Consider the following 19,193-nt stretch of genomic DNA (forward strand, 5'->3'; position numbering starts at 1 on the left):
ACAGACCAGGTTCCAGGTGTAGTAGACATGAACCAAAGACCAGGTTCCAAGTGTACTAGATATGAACCAAAGAGCAGGTTCCAGGTGCACTAGACATGACTCAAAGACCAGGTTCCAGGTGCACTAGACATGAACCAAAGACCAGGTTCCAGGTGTATTAGACATGAACCAAAGACCAGGTTCCAGGTGTAGTAGACACGAACCAAAGAAGGTTCCAGGTGTAGTAGACATGAACCAAAGACCAGGTTCCAGGTGTACTAGACATGAACCAAGAGACCAGGTTCTAAGTGTAGTAGACATGAACCACAGACCAGGTTCCAGGTGTAGTAGACATGAACCAAAGACCAGGTTCCAGGTCTACGTGTGGAGAGTTTTTCTTGCTTGGTAGATTTGGTGAAAAGAGTCTGTCACCACTTCCTGTTGCAACATCTGCAAGTTCCTCTTCCTAGTTTTCAGAGTCTGTTGGGTCTTCTGGTTGTGATCTTCAGGTCACACCTGCTGATGGTTCTTGGTTCTCGGTGTCAAGTCCACATCCTCTTGTCTGGACTTGGACTCTTCTTCTTCTCCACCCCTCAGGATGAAGCTGCCACACGTGTCATGGCTGCTGCTGTCCTCCAGCCTTTGGAACGCTGCACAGACCACTCCGCAGTCTTCCTCTGATGCCAGACCGGATGAAGACCAGAGCACCGCCGGGACTCAAGATGGACGTCAGCTGGCTGCAGATGTCAGGGAGGACAACACTGAAAGTCCACCTGAGGGATGTCAGGTGTCCAACCCCGGAGCAGGTGGGACTTGAACATTTTGCACACGTTTTGTCAGAAAAGTTCCAGGACTGCTGATCATGGTCCACGGCGGGTTCTTGCCACCAGTCCAGACCTTCAAGCCAAAGGCACCTGATTGGAAGAGGACAAGATGGCCGTGAAGATCCTACCAGAGGAGAGCATGAAGGTGCCTTAGACTCCGCAGCGAGTACTTCCAAGGTGTACTTGGAAATAGACCTGGTCTGACTGCAGTCCTGGTACTTTTCTGACCCAGCTGGGATGTGGGAGTGAAAAACTGAATCTTCTACAGGACTGGAGAGTGAAGCCAGACTTTGTATGGAGCAAGTCAACAAGATCCTGCAGAGTGGAAACATCAGCAGCCACTTCCTGTGAGTATTCTTGGCCAAAGTACCACATTGGAGTATTTGCAGGAGGCTAAAGTGTATACAAGTATTCATTGTGCTTATAAAAGTGCTCATTGTGCTTATAAAAGTATTCATTGTGCTTAAAAAAGTATTCATTGTGCTCATAAAAGTATTCATTGTGCTCATAAAAGTATTCATTGTGCTTATAAAAGTATTCATTGTGCTTAAAAAAGTATTCATTGTGTACATAAAAGTATTCATTGTGCTCATAAAAGTATTCATTGTGCTTATAAAAGTATTCATTGTGCTTATAAAAGTATTAATTGTGCTTATAAAAGTATTCATTGTGCTTATAAAAGTATTCATTGTGCTCATAAAAGTATTAATTGTGCTTATAAAAGTATTCATTGTGCTCATAAAAGTATTCATTGTGCTTATAAAAGTATTCATTGTGCACATAAAAGTATTCATTGTGCACATAAAAGTATTCATTGTGCTCATAAAAGTATTCATTGTGCTTATAAAAGTATTCATGGTGCTCATACAGGTGTTCATTGTGCACATAAACATATTCATTGTGCTTATAAAAGTATTCATTGCGCTTATAAAAGTATCCATTGTGCTCATAAAGGTATTCATTGTGCACATAAACATAGTCATTGTGCTTATAAGAGTATTCATTGTGCTCATAAAAGTATTCATTGTGCTTATAAAAGTATTCATTGTGCTCATAAAGGTATTCATTGTGCACATAAACATATTCATTGTGCTTATAAGAGTATTCATTGTGCTCATAAAAGTATTCATTATGCTCATAAAAGTATTCATTGTGCTCATTAATGTATTCATTGTGCACATTAATGTATTCATTGTGCACATTAATGTATTCATTTTGCTTATAAAAGTACTCATTGTGTTATAAAAGTATTCATTTTGCTCATAAATGTATTCATTGTGCTCATAAAGGTATTCATTGTGCACATAAACGTATTCATTGTGCTTATAAGAGTATTCATTGTGCTCATTGTGCTTATAAAAGTATTCATTGTGCTCATAAAAGTATTCATTGTGCTCATAAAAGTATTCATTGTGCTCATAAAACTATTCATTGTGCTCATTAATGTATTCATTGTGCTTATAAAAGTATTCATTGTGCTTATAAAAGTATTCATTGTGCTCATAAAGGTATTCATTGTGCACATAAACTTTTTCATTGTGCTTATAAGAGTATTCATTGTGCTCATAAAAGTATTCATTGTGCTTATAAAAGTATTCATTGTGCTCATAAAGGTATTCATTGTGCACATAAACATATTCATTGTGCTTATAAGAGTATTCATTGTGCTCATAAAAGTATTCATTGTGCTTATAAAAGTATTCATTGTGCTCATAAAGGTATTCATTGTGCACATAAACATATTCATTGTGCTTATAAAAGTACTCATTGTGTTATAAAAGTATGCATTGTGCTCATAAATGTATTCATTGTGCTCATAAAGGTATTCATTGTGCACATAAACGTATTCATTGTGCTTATAAGAGTATTTATTGTGCTCATTGTGCTTATAAAATTATTCATTGTGCTCATTAATGTATGCATTGTGCACATTAATGTATTCATTGTGCTTATAAAAGTACTCATTGTGTTATAAAAGTATTCATTGTGCTCATAAATGTATTCATTGTGCTCATAAAGGTATTCATTGTGCACATAAATGTATTCATTGTGCTTATAAGAGTATTCATTGTGCTCATTGTGCTCATTGTGCTTATAAAAGTATTCATTGTGCTCATAAAAGTATTCATTGTGCTCATAAAAGTATTCATTGTGCTCATGAAAGTATTCATTGTGCTCATTAATGTATTCATTGTGCACATTAATGTATTCATTGTGCTTATAAAAGTACTCATTGTGTTATAAAAGTATTCATTGTGCTCATAAATGTATTCATTGTGCTCATAAAGGAATTCATTGTGTACATAAACATATTCATTGTGCTTATAAGAGTATTCATTGTGCTCATTGTGCTTATAAAAGTATTCATTGTGCTCATAAAATTATTCATTGTGCTTATAAGAGTATTCATTGTGCTCATAAAAGTATTCATTGTGCTCATAAAAGTATTCATTGTGCTTATAAAAGTATTCATTGTGCTCATAAAGGTATTCATTGTGCACATAAACGTATTCATTGTGCTTATAAAAGTATTCATTGTGCTCATTAAAGTATTCATTGTGCACAAAAAGTATTCATTGTGCTCATTAATGTATTCATTGTGCACATTAATGTATTCATTGTGCTTATAAAAGTACTCATTGTGCTTATAAAAGTATTCATTGTGCTCATAAATGTATTCATTGTGCACATAAAGGTATTCATTGTGTACATAAACATATTCATTGTGCTTAAAAGAGTATTCATTGTGCTCATTGTGCTTATAAAAGTATTCATTGTGCTCACAAAAGTATTCATTGTGCTTATAAAAGTATTCATTGTGCTCATAAAAGTATTCATTGTGCTTATAAAAGTATTCATTGTGCTCATAAAGGTATTCATTGTGCACATAAACGTATTCATTGTGCTTATAAAAGTATTCATTGTGCTCATTAAAGTATTCATTGTGCACAAAAAGTATTCATTGTGCTCATTAATGTATTCATTGTGCACATTAATGTATTCATTGTGCTTATAAAAGTACTCATTGTGCTTATAAAAGTATTCATTGTGCTCATAAATGTATTCATTGTGCACATAAAGGTATTCATTGTGTACATAAACATATTCATTGTGCTTAAAAGAGTATTCATTGTGCTCATTGTGCTTATAAAAGTATTCATTGTGCTCACAAAAGTATTCATTGTGCTTATAAAAGTATTCATTGTGCTCATAAAAGTATTCATTGTGCTTATAAAAGTATTCATTGTGCTCATAAAGGTATTCATTGTGCACATAAACGTATTCATTGTGCTTATAAAAGTATTCATTGTGCTCATTAAAGTATTCATTGTGCACAAAAAGTATTCATTGTGCTCATTAATGTATTCATTGTGCACATTAATGTATTCATTGTGCTTATAAAAGTACTCATTGTGCTTATAAAAGTATTCATTGTGCTCATAAATGTATTCATTGTGCACATAAAGGTATTCATTGTGTACATAAACATATTCATTGTGCTTAAAAGAGTATTCATTGTGCTCATTGTGCTTATAAAAGTATTCATTGTGCTCACAAAAGTATTCATTGTGCTTATAAAAGTATTCATTGTGCTCATAAAAGTATTCATTGTGCTTATAAAAGTATTCATTGTGCTCATAAAGGTATTCATTGTGCACATAAACGTATTCATTGTGCTTATAAAAGTATTCATTGTGCTCATTAAAGTATTCATTGTGCACAAAAAGTATTCATTGTGCTCATTAATGTATTCATTGTGCACATTAATGTATTCATTGTGCTTATAAAAGTACTCATTGTGCTTATAAAAGTATTCATTGTGCTCATAAATGTATTCATTGTGCACATAAAGGTATTCATTGTGTACATAAACATATTCATTGTGCTTAAAAGAGTATTCATTGTGCTCATTGTGCTTATAAAAGTATTCATTGTGCTCACAAAAGTATTCATTGTGCTTATAAAAGTATTCATTGTGCTCATAAAGGTATTCATTGTGCTTATAAAAGTATTCATTGTGCTTATAAACGTATTTATTGTGCATATAAAAGTATTCATGGTGCTCATAAAGGTATTCATTGTGCACATAAACGTATTCATTGTGCTCATTTAGTATTAATTGTGCACATAAACGTATTCATTGTGCTTATAAAAGTATTAATTGTGCACATTAAAGTATTCATTGTATACATAAAAGTACAATAGTATACATAAAAGTACAATAGTATACATAAAAGTACAATAGTACACATAAAAAGTACTGTGTACCATAAGAGCCATGGAGCGGCTGGAGAAAGTTCTGGAGCAGACGGCGGTGAGAGAAACCACGTTCCTGTCCGTGGGTCACCTGATGGCGGTCCTGCACAAACCTTGCCTTCAAAGAGGTCTGCAGATCTGGGCCAGTGACACCCAGGTAGGTCAGGGGGTCAAAGGTCACAGGCTTTCATGCAAATGAGGTCAAGAGGTCACTTCCTGTTTGGTCTCTTTAGGCCAAGACAGACGAGCAGGTCACTTCCTGCAGACTCAGCGTGACGCTGCCCTCGGACTTGGGTCTCGGACTGGACAACACCATCGTGTTCTGCAAGGTGACCTGGCCCAATACTACACAGGTACTACACAAATACTACTGCAGTATTTAACACCTGCACTACAACTACTTTGAACACAATATACTTAGAGCAGTCAGTGTGCAGCTTGCACTGCACTACACACACACACACACACACACACACACACACACACACACACACACACACACACACACACACACACACGCTGGTGTAAACGTATGTGTGTGTGTGTGTGTGTGTGTGTGTGTGTGTGTGTGTGTGTGTGTGTGTGTGTGTGTGTGTGTGTGTGTGTGTGTGTGTGTGTGTGTGTGTGTGTGTGTGTGTGTCAGGATGCTGGAGTGCTGCTGTGGTTGATGGAAGGAAAGATGAAAGATGCAGTGATGATGACTTGTGTTGTGTGTTGCTGCTGTACACTGACTGCTCTAAAGTCATACTGCAAAGGAAATGTGAGATTTTCAAGATAAGATGAAATTGTTACACAACAGGAAGTTGAGCCGATGCAAGTAGAAGATCAACAAATTGTTGTTTTGCAAACGTGTGATGACAGCAAGATTGTAGTGAAGACTCATCACTTCCTGTTGTCATGCTATACTAATAAATTACTTCCTGTTGTCATGTTGTACTAATGAATTACTTCCTGATGTCATGTTGTACGGACTCATCACTTCCTGTTGTCATGCTATACTAATGAATTACTTCCTGTTGTCATGTTGTACTAATGAATTACTTCCTGTTGTCATGTTGTACGGACTCATCACTTCCTGTTGTCATGTTGTACTAATGAATTACTTCCTGTTGTCATGTTGTACGGACTCATCACTTCCTGTTGTCATGCTATACTAATGAATTACTTCCTGTTGTCATGTTGTACTAATGAATTACTTCCTGATGTCATGTTGTACGGACTCATCACTTCCTGTTGTCATGTTGTACTAATGAATTACTTCCTGTTGTCATGTTGTACTAATGAATTACTTCCTGTTGTCATGTTATATTGACTCATCACTTCTTGTTGTCATGTTGTACTAATTAATTACTTCCTGTTGTCATGTTATACTGACTCATCACTTCCTGTTGTCATGTTATACTGACTCATCACTTCCTGTTGTCATGTTGTACTAATAAATTACTTCCTGTTGTCATGTTATACTGACTCATTACTTCCTGTTGTCATGTTATACTGACTCATCACTTCCTGTTGTCATGTTGTACTAATGAATTACTTCCTGTTGTCATTTTTTACTGACTCATCACTTCCTGTTGTCATGTTGTACTAATGAATTACTTCCTGTTGTCATGTTGAACTAATGAATTACTTCCTGTTGTCATTTTTTACTGACTAATCACTTCCTGTTGTCATGTTGTACTAATTAATTACTTCCTGTTGTCATGTTGTGCTGACTCATCACTTCCTGTTGTCATGCTGTACTGACTCATCACTTCCTGTTGTCATGTTGTACTAATGAATTACTTCCTGTTGTCATGTTGTACTAATGAATTACTTCCTGTTGTCATGTTATACTGACTCATCACTTCCTGTTGTCATATTGTACTAATGAATTACTTCCTGTTGTCATTTTTTACTGACTCATCACTTCCTGTTGTCATGTTGTACTAATGAATTACTTCCTGTTGTCATTTCTTACTGACTCATCACTTCCTCTTGTCATGTTGTACTAATTAATTACTTCCTGTTGTCATGTTGTAACTGACTCATCACTTCCTGTTGTCATGTTGTACTAATTAATTACTTCCTGTTGTCATGTTGTAACTGACTCATCACTTCCTGTTGTCATGTCGTACTAATGAATTACTTCCTGTTGTCATGTTGTGCTGACTCATCACTTCCTGTTGTTATATTGTACTAATTAATTACTTCCTCTTGTCATGTTGTACTGACTCATCACTTCCTGTTGTCATGTTGTACTAATTAATTACTTCCTGTTGTCATGTTATACTGACTCATCACTTCCTGTTGTCATGTTGTACTAATAAATTACTTCCTGTTGTCATGTTATACTGACTCATCACTTCCTGTTGTCATATTGTACTAATGAATTACTTCCTGTTGTCATTTTTTACTGACTCATCACTTCCTGTTGTCATGTTGTACTAATGAATTACTTCCTGTTGTCATTTCTTACTGACTCATCACTTCCTGTTGTCATGTTGTACTAATTAATTACTTCCTGTTGTCATGTTGTTGGGATGCAAGATGGCGCCAGTATGTGCTTTGGCCTGCCGTCTCTCGCTGTCAGCTCTGTTCGTTTTTGTGTTTTTTGCGTCTATTTTCGTCTCTGTCAGCTCACTGCTTGTGTATGACCGCCAAACACTGTTGGATCTTTTCCCCTCTCCCACTGATATGATCAACTTCGACGTTGGTTTTTCGACGTCCCAGTCAGCTTTTTCACCTGGCCGGATTCCTGCCTTCCTTTCCCGCCCCCTGGCTCCTCTCCCCCGGCGGAAGCGTCTCCGGCGCCGCGGTAAACGTGGCGGCCAGCTGGTGAAAGTTAGGGCACTCCTGGCCCGGCTTCCCGTGGCTCCCCGAAGGATGAATGGTGCGGTATCCGGTCTCCTCCTGCACCCACGCTCGCTCGATCCGATCGGCTCCTGGCTGGTTCCTATCGTTGGTTTGGAGGAAGAAGCTTGCCGTCGTCGCTCCTGCTGTCCCCGCCCCCGGAGGTGCGGGGTGGATCACCGCCACCTGCGGGCTGTGTGTCGGGCCCCACCCGGATTAATTGCGGCCTTGGACGTGCTGGCCCCCGCCAGGTTCGGTCTTGTGAACGCAAGATCTTTGACAAACAAAACTTTTATCCTGAAGGATTTCTTCACTTCCCGCGGACTGGACTTCCTCTGTGTGACGGAGACATGGCTGAGAGCCGGTGAGTCCGCCCCTCTTAATGAACTTCTGCCTTCGGAGTGTTCCTACTTTAATTCCCCACGGCCGTCCGGTCGAAAAGGAGGAGGATTAGCAGTCGTTTTTAAAAATGACTTTAAATGCCGTCAGATCCGCCTACAATCCTCCTTTTCAAGCTTCGAACTGTGCATGTTTGAACTGGGTCTTTCTGATGTCGTCCTGTGTGCCGTCATCTATCGACCACCCAAGTACCACAAAGACTTTATAACTGACTTTTCTGAATTTCTGGCTGAAATCCTGCCCAAATATGATCGTGTCCTTATTGTGGGTGAATTTAATATTCACACCTGCTGTCCAGATGAGCCGCTTTCCAGGAGCTTCCTGAATATAATCGACTCATTTAACTTTGTACAGTCTGTGTGTGGTTCTACACATGAACGCGGGCATACACTCGATTTAGTGCTCTCGTATGGTTTGTGTGTTTTTAATTTGGACATTTGCGACGCTGTGTTCTCTGATCACATGCCGATCCTGTTTGATATTGCCACGCAGTGTCCAGTTAAATTGTGCGCTCCGCCCCAACGCTCTCGCATGTTTAATTCTTCGTCTCCTGCTCGGTTCTCCTCTATTTTTTTGACTCTTTGTGATGATAATTCTGCAGCATCTGTGTGTCTGAATACTGAAGAGTTGGTTTCTGGGTTCAACTCTATCTGTTCACAAACACTGGACACGATCGCGCCTTTCAAATGCCGCCGCGCTAAAGCCACGCCTCAACCCTGGTTGAATGACGTCACTCGGGCTGCCAGGCGCGTATGTAGAAGAGCAGAGAGAAAATGGAAAAAAGACAGGCTGCATGTGTCCTTTGCCATTTTTAAAGAAAGCCTGTTTTCCTTTCAGATGACTGTAAAAGCAGAAATGAATATATATCTATCTCAGATTATATCTTCTAACTGTAACAACCCCAGAGTTCTGTTTAAAACTATTAACACTGTCATTGATGCTCCCAAATCTGCTGGTTTTGATGCTTCTTTTGAATTCTGTGAAAATTGTCTCCATTTTTTCACTGACAAAATTGTGTCAACTAGAGCCAGTCTATCTCAGCCTTCATATGACCCTTCTGTTCCCCTGCATTTCTCTTCTGTTTTCCATCAGTTTGAGCCGGTGTCCTTTTCTTTTTTAAGTGACACAGTTAGTCATATGAAGCCCTCTGGTTCTCCTGCAGATGCCCTCCCACCTCGCCTGTTTAAGGAGGTACTTGCTACTATTGGATCTAGTGTCCTTAACATTATCAATAGTAGCCTCTCTTCTGGAATAGTTCCAGTAGAGTTTAAACATGCAGTGGTACGACCTCTACTTAAAAAACCCAGCCTCGACCCCTCTCTCCTCTCTAACTTCAGACCTATCTCTAATCTTCCATACATTTCCAAAATATTAGAGAAGGTTGTCTACAGTCAGTTGCTGCCCTTCTTAGAGGATAATGGTATCACTGAGCTGTTCCAGTCCGGTTTTAAAGCCCTCCACAGCACAGAGTCAGCGCTTCTAAAAGTTTTTAACGATATCCTCCTGTCCACTGATTCTGGTAAATATGTTGTCCTGGTGCTTTTAGATCTGTCTGCTGCGTTCGACACCGTCGACCACGCCACCTTAATCACTCGTCTTGAGAACTGTGTGGGCATTAAGGGCGCCGCCCTCAACTGGTTCCGGTCGTACCTAACCGACAGGAGTTTTTGTGTAAAAGTAGACAGTTTTATGTCGTCCACAGCTCCTTTACCGCATGGGGTCCCCCAGGGTTCAATCCTTGCCCCAATTTTATTTGCGCTTTACCTTCTCCCCCTTGGTTCTATTTTTAGGAAGTACAGTATTGCATTTCATTTTTATGCCGATGATTGCCAGATTTATTTTCCCATGGCACAAAATAACACGGTTCAAAGTCTTATTGACTGCCTGCACGACATCAAAGTCTGGCTTTCAGCTAACTTCCTGAGCCTAAATGAAGACAAAACAGAAGTTATGTTGTTCGGTCCAAGTCGCTCTCCCTCCCCCAACGTTGACCTCGGCACTCTGACCCCATATCTCAGCAACTCTGTCACAAACCTGGGGGTAAAGTTTGACTCAGATTTTAAATTCGAAAAACAAATCAGCAGCGTCGTTCAAAAAAGCTTTTATCAATTACGCCAAATAGCGAAAGTGAAACCGCTTTTATCAAGACATGATCTTGAGAAATTAATCCACGCTTTTATCTCGACTCGTCTTGATTACTGTAATGCCCTGTATGTTGGCATTAGCCAGGCCTCCCTCGCCCGCCTGCAGCTCGTGCAGAACTCTGCTGCTCGTCTGCTAACACAGACCCGCAGACGTGAGCACATCACCCCTATTTTAGCGTCCCTTCACTGGCTCCCTGTGCGTTACCGAATACATTTTAAACTCCTTTTATTTGTTTTTAAATGTCTAAACAACCTCGCGCCAACCTATCTCTCCGACCTCCTTCAGCCTTACTGCCCCACCCGATCCTTAAGATCAGCCGATCAGCTGCTGTTGACGGTCCCTGACACAAGGCTGAAGCTTAGAGGTGACAGAGCTTTCGCCGTTGCTGCTCCCAAGCTCTGGAACGACCTACCCCTGAGTGTTAGACAAGCCTCCTCTCTTCCTGTTTTTAAATCTCTCTTAAAAACATACTTTTATTCCATGGCTTTTAACACTGAGTGATATCCATCCTGCAATGGCGCCCCATAATACACCTGCTGTGATCCTGTTTTTATGTTTTTATGTTTTTATTAATTCTATTTTAATTATTTATTTTTTATCATGTTCTGTTTGTGTTGTGTTGTGTTTGCTCGGTACTCGTTTTATCTTTTAACCTGCTCATTGTACAGCACTTTGGCTACCCCTGTGGTAAATTTTAAATGTGCTTTATAAATAAAGTTGATTTGATTTGATTTGATTACTTCCTGTTGTCATGTTATACTGACTCATCACTTCCTGTTGTCATGTTGTACTAATGAATTACTTCCTGTTGTCATTTCTTACTGACTCATCACTTCCTCTTGTCATGTTGTACTAATTAATTACTTCCTGTTGTCATGTTGTAACTGACTCATCACTTCCTGTTGTCATGTTGTACTAATTAATTACTTCCTGTTGTCATGTTGTAACTGACTCATCACTTCCTGTTGTCATGTCGTACTAATGAATTACTTCCTGTTGTCATGTTGTGCTGACTCATCACTTCCTGTTGTTATATTGTACTAATTAATTACTTCCTCTTGTCATGTTGTACTGACTCATCACTTCCTGTTGTCATGTTGTACTAATTAATTACTTCCTGTTGTCATGTTATACTGACTCATCACTTCCTGTTGTCATGTTGTACTAATAAATTACTTCCTGTTGTCATGTTATACTGACTCATCACTTCCTGTTGTCATATTGTACTAATGAATTACTTCCTGTTGTCATTTTTTACTGACTCATCACTTCCTGTTGTCATGTTGTACTAATGAATTACTTCCTGTTGTCATTTCTTACTGACTCATCACTTCCTGTTGTCATGTTGTACTAATTAATTACTTCCTGTTGTCATGTTGTAACTGACTCATCACTTCCCGTTGTCATGTTGTACTAATTAATTACTTCCTGTTGTCATGTTGTAACTGACTCATCACTTCCTGTTGTCATGTCGTACTAATGAATTACTTCCTGTTGTCATGTTGTGCTGACTCATCACTTCCTGTTGTTATATTGTACTAATTAATTACTTCCTCTTGTCATGTTGTACTGACTCATCACTTCCTGTTGTCATGTTGTACTAATTAATTACTTCCTGTTGTCATGTTATACTGACTCATCACTTCCTGTTGTCATGTTGTACTAATAAATTACTTCCTGTTGTCATGTTATACTGACTCATCACTTCCTGTTGTCATGTTGCACTAATGAATTACTTCCTGTTGTCATGTTATACTGACTCATCACTTCTTGTTGTCATGTTGTACTAATTAATTACTTCCTGTTGTCATGTTATACTGACTCATCACTTCCTGTTGTCATATTGTACTAATGAATTACTTCCTGTTGTCATGTTATACTGACTCATCACTTCCTGTTGTCATATTGTACTAATGAATTACTTCCTGTTGTCATTTCTTACTGACTCATCACTTCCTGTTGTCATGTTGTACTAATTAATTACTTCCTGTTGTCATGTTGTAACTGACTCATCACTTCCTGTTGTCATGTTGTACTAATTAATTACTTCCTGTTGTCATGTTGTAACTGACTCATCACTTCCTGTTGTCATGTCGTACTAATGAATTACTTCCTGTTGTCATGTTGTGCTGACTCATCACTTCCTGTTGTTATATTGTACTAATGAATTACTTCCTCTTGTCATGTTGTACTGACTCATCACTTCCTGTTGTCATGTTGTACTAATTAATTACTTCCTGTTGTCATGTTATACTGACTCATCACTTCCTGTTGTCATGTTGTACTAATAAATTACTTCCTGTTGTCATGTTATACTGACTCATCACTTCCTGTTGTCATATTGTACTAATGAATTACTTCCTGTTGTCATTTTTTACTGACTCATCACTTCCTGTTGTCATGTTGTACTAATTAATTACTTCCTGTTGTCATTTCTTACTGACTCATCACTTCCTGTTGTCATGTTGTACTAATTAATTACTTCCTGTTGTCATGTTGTAACTGACTCATCACTTCCTGTTGTCATGTTGTACTAATTAATTACTTCCTGTTGTCATGTTATACTGACTCATCACTTCCTGTTGTCATGTTGTACTAATGAATTACTTCCTGTTGTCCTGTTGTACTGACTCATTACTTCCTGTTGTCATGTTGTACGGACTCAACACTTCCTGTTGTCATGTTATACTGACTCATTACTTCCTGTTGTCATGTTATACTGACTCATCACTTCCTGTTGTCATGTTGTACTAATGAATTACTTCCTGTTGTCATGTTGTACTGACTCATCACTTCCTGTTGTCATGTTGTACTGACTCATCACTTCCTGTTGTCATGTTGTACTAATTAATTACTTCCTGTTGTCATGTTATACTGACTCATCACTTCCTGTTGTCATGTTGTACTAATAAATTACTTCCTGTTGTCATGTTATACTGACTCATCACTTCCTGTTGTCATGTTGTACTAATGAATTACTTCCTGTTGTCATGTTATACTGACTCATCACTTCCTGTTGTCATGTTGTACTAATGAATTACTTCCTGTTGTCATGTTGTACTAATGAATTACTTCCTGTTGTCATTTTTTACTGACTCATCACTTCCTGTTGTCATGTTGCACTAATGAATTACTTCCTGTTGTCATGTTATACCGACTCATCACTTCTTGTTGTCATGTTGTACTAATTAATTACTTCCTGTTGTCATGTTATACTGACTCATCACTTCCTGTTGTCATGTTGTACTAATAAATTACTTCCTGTTGTCATGTTATACTGACTCATCACTTCCTGTTGTCATGTTGTACTAATGAATTACTTCCTGTTGTCATGTTGTACTAATGAATTACTTCCTGTTGTCATGTTGTACTAATTAATTACTTCCTGTTGTCATGTTATACTGACTCATCACTTCCTGTTGTCATATTGTACTAATGAATTACTTCCTGTTGTCATTTCTTACTGACTCATCACTTCCTGTTGTCATGTTGTACTAATTAATTACTTCCTGTTGTCATGTTGTAACTGACTCATCACTTCCTGTTGTCATGTTGTACTAATTAATTACTTCCTGTTGTCATGTTGTAACTGACTCATCACTTCCTGTTGTCATGTCGTACTAATGAATTACTTCCTGTTGTCATGTTGTGCTGACTCATCACTTCCTGTTGTTATATTGTACTAATTAATTACTTCCTCTTGTCATGTTGTACTGACTCATCACTTCCTGTTGTCATGTTGTACTAATTAATTACTTCCTGTTGTCATGTTATACTGACTCATCACTTCCTGTTGTCATGTTGTACTAATAAATTACTTCCTGTTGTCATGTTATACTGACTCATCACTTCCTGTTGTCATATTGTACTAATGAATTACTTCCTGTTGTCATTTTTTACTGACTCATCACTTCCTGTTGTCATGTTGTACTAATTAATTACTTCCTGTTGTCATTTCTTACTGACTCATCACTTCCTGTTGTCATGTTGTACTAATTAATTACTTCCTGTTGTCATGTTGTAACTGACTCATCACTTCCTGTTGTCATGTTGTACTAATTAATTACTTCCTGTTGTCATGTTATACTGACTCATCACTTCCTGTTGTCATGTTGTACTAATGAATTACTTCCTGTTGTCCTGTTGTACTGACTCATTACTTCCTGTTGTCATGTTGTACGGACTCAACACTTCCTGTTGTCATGTTATACTGACTCATTACTTCCTGTTGTCATGTTATACTGACTCATCACTTCCTGTTGTCATGTTGTACTAATGAATTACTTCCTGTTGTCATGTTGTACTGACTCATCACTTCCTGTTGTCATGTTGTACTGACTCATCACTTCCTGTTGTCATGTTGTACTAATTAATTACTTCCTGTTGTCATGTTATACTGACTCATCACTTCCTGTTGTCATGTTGTACTAATAAATTACTTCCTGTTGTCATGTTATACTGACTCATCACTTCCTGTTGTCATGTTGTACTAATGAATTACTTCCTGTTGTCATGTTATACTGACTCATCACTTCCTGTTGTCATGTTGTACTAATGAATTACTTCCTGTTGTCATGTTGTACTAATGAATTACTTCCTGTTGTCATTTTTTTACTGACTCATCACTTCCTGTTGTCATGTTGTACTAATGAATTACTTCCTGTTGTCATTTTTTACTGACTCATCACTTCCTGTTGTCATGTTGTACTAATTAATTACTTCCTGTTGTCATGTTGTAACTGACTCATCACTTCCTGTTGTCATGTTGTACTAATTAATTACTTCCTGTTGTCATGTTGTAACTGACTCATCACTTCCTGTTGTCATGTCGTACTAATGAATTACTTCCTGTTGTCATGTTGTGCTGACTCATCACTTCCTGTTGTTATATTGTACTAATTAATTACTTCCTCTTGTCATGTTGTACTGACTCATCACTTCCTGTTGTCATGTTGTACTAATTAATTACTTCCTGTTGTCATGTTGTGCTGACTCTTCACTTCCTGTTGTCATGTTGTACTAATGAATTACTTTCTGTTGTCGTGTTGTACTGACTCATCACTTCCTGTTGCCATGTTGTACTAATGAATTACTTCCTGTTGTCATGTTGTGCTGACTCATCACTTCCTGTTGTCATGTTGCAGATCACCCCCTCACATGTTGTGTACCAGAACACACTTGTGGGTCTGAGCGTGAGCAACAAGAAGATTTTCAACCTGCAGGTTCCTGTCAACATCACCCTCAACCTCACTGACACTCTCCAAGTAAACATCACTTCTATCATGCAAATACTGCAGTAAAACATGAAGTAAATATGACTTCTATCATGCAAATACTGCAGTAAAACATGAAGTAAATATGACTTCTATCATGCAAATACTGCAGTAAAACATGAAGTAAATATGACTTCTATCATGCAAATACTGCAGTAAAACATGAAGTAAATATGACTTCTATCATGCAAATACTGCAGTAAAACATGAAGTAAATATGACTTCTATCATACAAATACTGCAGTAAAACATGAAGTAAATATGACTTCTATCATACAAATACTGCAGTAAAACATGAAGTAAACATCACTTCTATCATGCAAATACTGCAGTAAAACATGAAGTAAATATGACATCTATCATGCAAATACTGCAGTAAAACATCATGTTTACTACAATATTGTACTTTACTTGACAGGAAAGTCAAACACCAAAATGTGTCTTCTTGAATTTTTCCACCAAGGGTGAGTTGTTCTTCCTGTTGACTTAACTGCAGAGAGTAGCAGGCTTCATCACGTAGTAGATGAATATTAACCACTTCATCACGTAGTAGATGAGTATCAACCACTTCATCACATAGTCGATGAATATTAAATACTTCATCAAATAGTAGATGAATAGTCTGGCTAACTTATTGGTAGTCTATAAAACTTTCTTGTAGTCTGGCTAACTTCTGGCTCACTTCCTTTTAGTCTATATAACTTCCTTGTAGTCTGGCTAACTTCTTGGTTGCTTAAATAACTTTCTGGTAGTCTATATAACTTCCTTGTAGTCTGGCTAACCTCCTGGTAGTTTAGCTAACTTCTTGCTATTCTGGCTAACTCCCTGCTGATCTGGCTAACTTCCTGGTAGCCAGAACTAACTTCCTGCTAGTCTGGCTAACTTCTTACTGGTCTAGCTAACTCCCTACTGGTCTGGCTAACTTCCTGCTAGTCTGGCTAACTTCCTGCTAGTCTGGCTAACTTCTAGCTATTTTAGCTGACTCCCTGCTTGTCCAGCTAACTTCCTGTCAGCCATTAATTGTTACCAAAGTGTCTTCCATTGCGGTCCAAGGGGACTCTGCGATGAACTAGAAGGTCTACTAAGAGGATGGTTATTGAACTAGAAGGTCTACTAAGAGGATGGTTATTGAACTAGAAGGTCTACTGAGAGGGTGGTTATTGAACTAAAAGGTCTACTAAGAGGGTGGTTATTGAACTAGGTCTACTAATAGGGTGGTTATTGAACTAGAAGGTCTACTAAGAGGGTGGTTATTGAACTAGAAGGTCTACTAAGAGGGTGGTTATTGAACTAGAAGGTCTACTAAGAGGGTGGTTATTGAACTAGAAGGTCTACTAATAGGGTGGTTATTGAACTAGAAGGTCTACTAAGAGAGAGGTTATTGAACTAGAAGGTCTACTAAGAGGGTGGTTATTGAACTAGAAGGTCTACTAAGGGTGGTTATTGAACAAGAAGGTCTACTAAGAGGATGGTTATTGAACTAAAAGGTCTACTAAGAGGGTGGTTATTGAACTAGAAGGTCTACTAAGAGGGTGGTTATTGAACTAGAAGGTCTACTAAGAGGGATGTTATTGAACTAGAAGGTCTACTAAGAGGATGGTTATTGAACTAGAAGGTCTACTAAGAGGATGGTTATTGAACTAGAAGGTCTACTAAGAGGGTGGTTATTGAACTAGAAGGTCTACTAAGAGGGTGGTTATTGAACTAGAAGGTCTACTAAGAGGATGGTTATTGAACTAGAAGGTCTACTAAGAGGGTGGTTATTGAACTAGAAGGTCTACTAAGAGGGTGGTTATTGAACTAGAAGGTCTACTAAGAGGGTGGTTATTGAACTAGAATGTCTACTAAGAGGGTGGTTATTGAACTAGAAGGTCTACTAAGAGGATGGTTATTGAACTAGAAGGTCTACTAAGAGGATGGTTATTGAACTAGAAGGTCTACTAAGAGGATGGTTATTGAACTAGAAGGTCTACTAAGAGGGTGGTTATTGAACTAGAAGGTCTACTAAGAGGATGGTTATTGAACTAGAAGGTCTACTAAGAGGATGGTTATTGAACTAGAAGGTCTACTAAGAGGATGGTTATTGAACTAGAAGGTCTACTAAGAGGATGGTTATTGAACTAGAAGGTCTACTAAGAGGATGGTTATTGAACTAGAAGGTCTACTAAGAGGATGGTTATTGAACTAGAAGGTCTACTAAGAGGGTGGTTATTGAACTAGAAGGTCTACTCAGAGGGTGGTTATTGAACTAGAAGGTCTACTAAGAGGGTGGTTATTGAACTAGAAGGTCTACTAAGAGAGAGGTTATTGAACTAGAAGGTCTACTAAGAGGATGGTTATTGAACTAGAAGGTCTACTAAGAGGATGGTTATTGAACTATAAAGAGGTTGGTTATTGAAGTAGAAGGTGTACTTATTGAAGGAAGAGGTCTATTGTGTCTCGCCAGCGTTCATCAGCAGCGGCTGCAGGACGGTGTGGAGACGTGGAAACAGTCACGTGACCTGCTCCTGCAACCACCTCACCTACTTTGCTGTTCTCCTGGTGCGTATCATTCTATACACTTCACTTCTTTTTACACTTGTGTGGCCGCTAAATGTGACTTAGAACATTAGCGCTGCAGTCAACTAAGCCTCAGGTTGACCCTGGAACAGACTATTTGAAATGAACATTGAAATAAATCAATAATAATAATAATAAAGCAGCAGTCATTTGACTCAAATGTGTGCTGTGTTTTCCTAGCAGGTGCCTGCGTCTCTCTCAGCCGCCCACCAGAGGGCGCTGTCGTCCATCTCTGTGATTGGCTGCAGTCTGTCGCTGCTCGGCCTGCTGATGGCGATCATCATCTTCCTCACAACCAGGTGGCACACTTAGTCACACTACTATACTAGTACTACTATTACTAGGATTATACTACTATTACTAGGATGATACTACTATTACTAGGATTATACTACTATTACTAGGATGATACTACTATTACTAGGGTTATACTACTATTACTAGGATTATACTACTATTACTAGGATGATACTACTATTACTAGGATGATACTACTAATACTAGGATGATACTACTATTACTAGGATGATACTACTAATACTAGGATGATACTACTATTACTAGGATGCTACTACTAATACTAGGATGATAGTACTATTTGGTGTATCTGATGAATGTGGGCGTGGCAGGAAGATGCGCGAGGACGCGTCCATGAAGGTGCACATCAACCTGGCCGCCGCCCTCATCCTGCTCAACGTGCACTTCCTGCCCTGCCAGGCGGGGGCAGCACTGTCCTCCAGGTCGCTCTGCGTCTACCTGGCTCTCTCGCTGCACTACTCCCTGCTGGCCACCTTCAGCTGGATGGCGCTAGAGAGCCTTCACCTTTACCTGCTGCTGGTGCGCGTCTTCAACATCTACACCCGCAGATACCTGCTCAAACTAGGCCTGCTGGGATGGAGTGAGTGGGCCAGCTCACTAACTGTGG

At 38.6% G+C, this 19,193-nt stretch overlaps 1 protein-coding gene across 4 annotated transcripts in view; it reads left to right on the plus strand.

Annotated features, from left to right (window-relative positions):
* The first annotated feature begins 485 nt into the window (after window positions 1–485).
* LOC133608380 (uncharacterized) overlaps window positions 486–19,193 on the plus strand; it is a 24,782-nt gene continuing 6,074 nt past the window's right edge. Inside the window, exons 1-9 of one of the 4 annotated variants that reach the window (XR_012050484.1) lie at window positions 486–785; window positions 1,072–1,150; window positions 5,079–5,217; window positions 5,294–5,413; window positions 15,581–15,700; window positions 16,128–16,173; window positions 18,156–18,250; window positions 18,449–18,567; window positions 18,898–19,166. Coding sequence is in view for 2 of the 4 variants with exons in the window: in XM_072913316.1 (XP_072769417.1) it covers window positions 578–785; window positions 1,072–1,150; window positions 5,079–5,217; window positions 5,294–5,413; window positions 15,581–15,700; window positions 16,128–16,173; window positions 18,449–18,567; window positions 18,898–19,166 (1,100 nt within the window). In the remaining 2 variants the exon portion in view is untranslated. The remainder of the gene's footprint in view (window positions 786–1,071; window positions 1,151–5,078; window positions 5,218–5,293; window positions 5,414–15,580; window positions 15,701–16,127; window positions 16,174–18,155; window positions 18,251–18,448; window positions 18,568–18,897; window positions 19,167–19,193) is intronic. The other 3 variants (XR_012050485.1, XM_072913316.1, XM_072913317.1) reach the window with 3 other exon arrangements.

The sequence above is a fragment of the Nerophis lumbriciformis genome, linkage group LG06, assembly GCF_033978685.3.
Source record: "Nerophis lumbriciformis linkage group LG06, RoL_Nlum_v2.1, whole genome shotgun sequence".
Classification (NCBI taxonomy): domain Eukaryota; kingdom Metazoa; phylum Chordata; class Actinopteri; order Syngnathiformes; family Syngnathidae; genus Nerophis; species Nerophis lumbriciformis.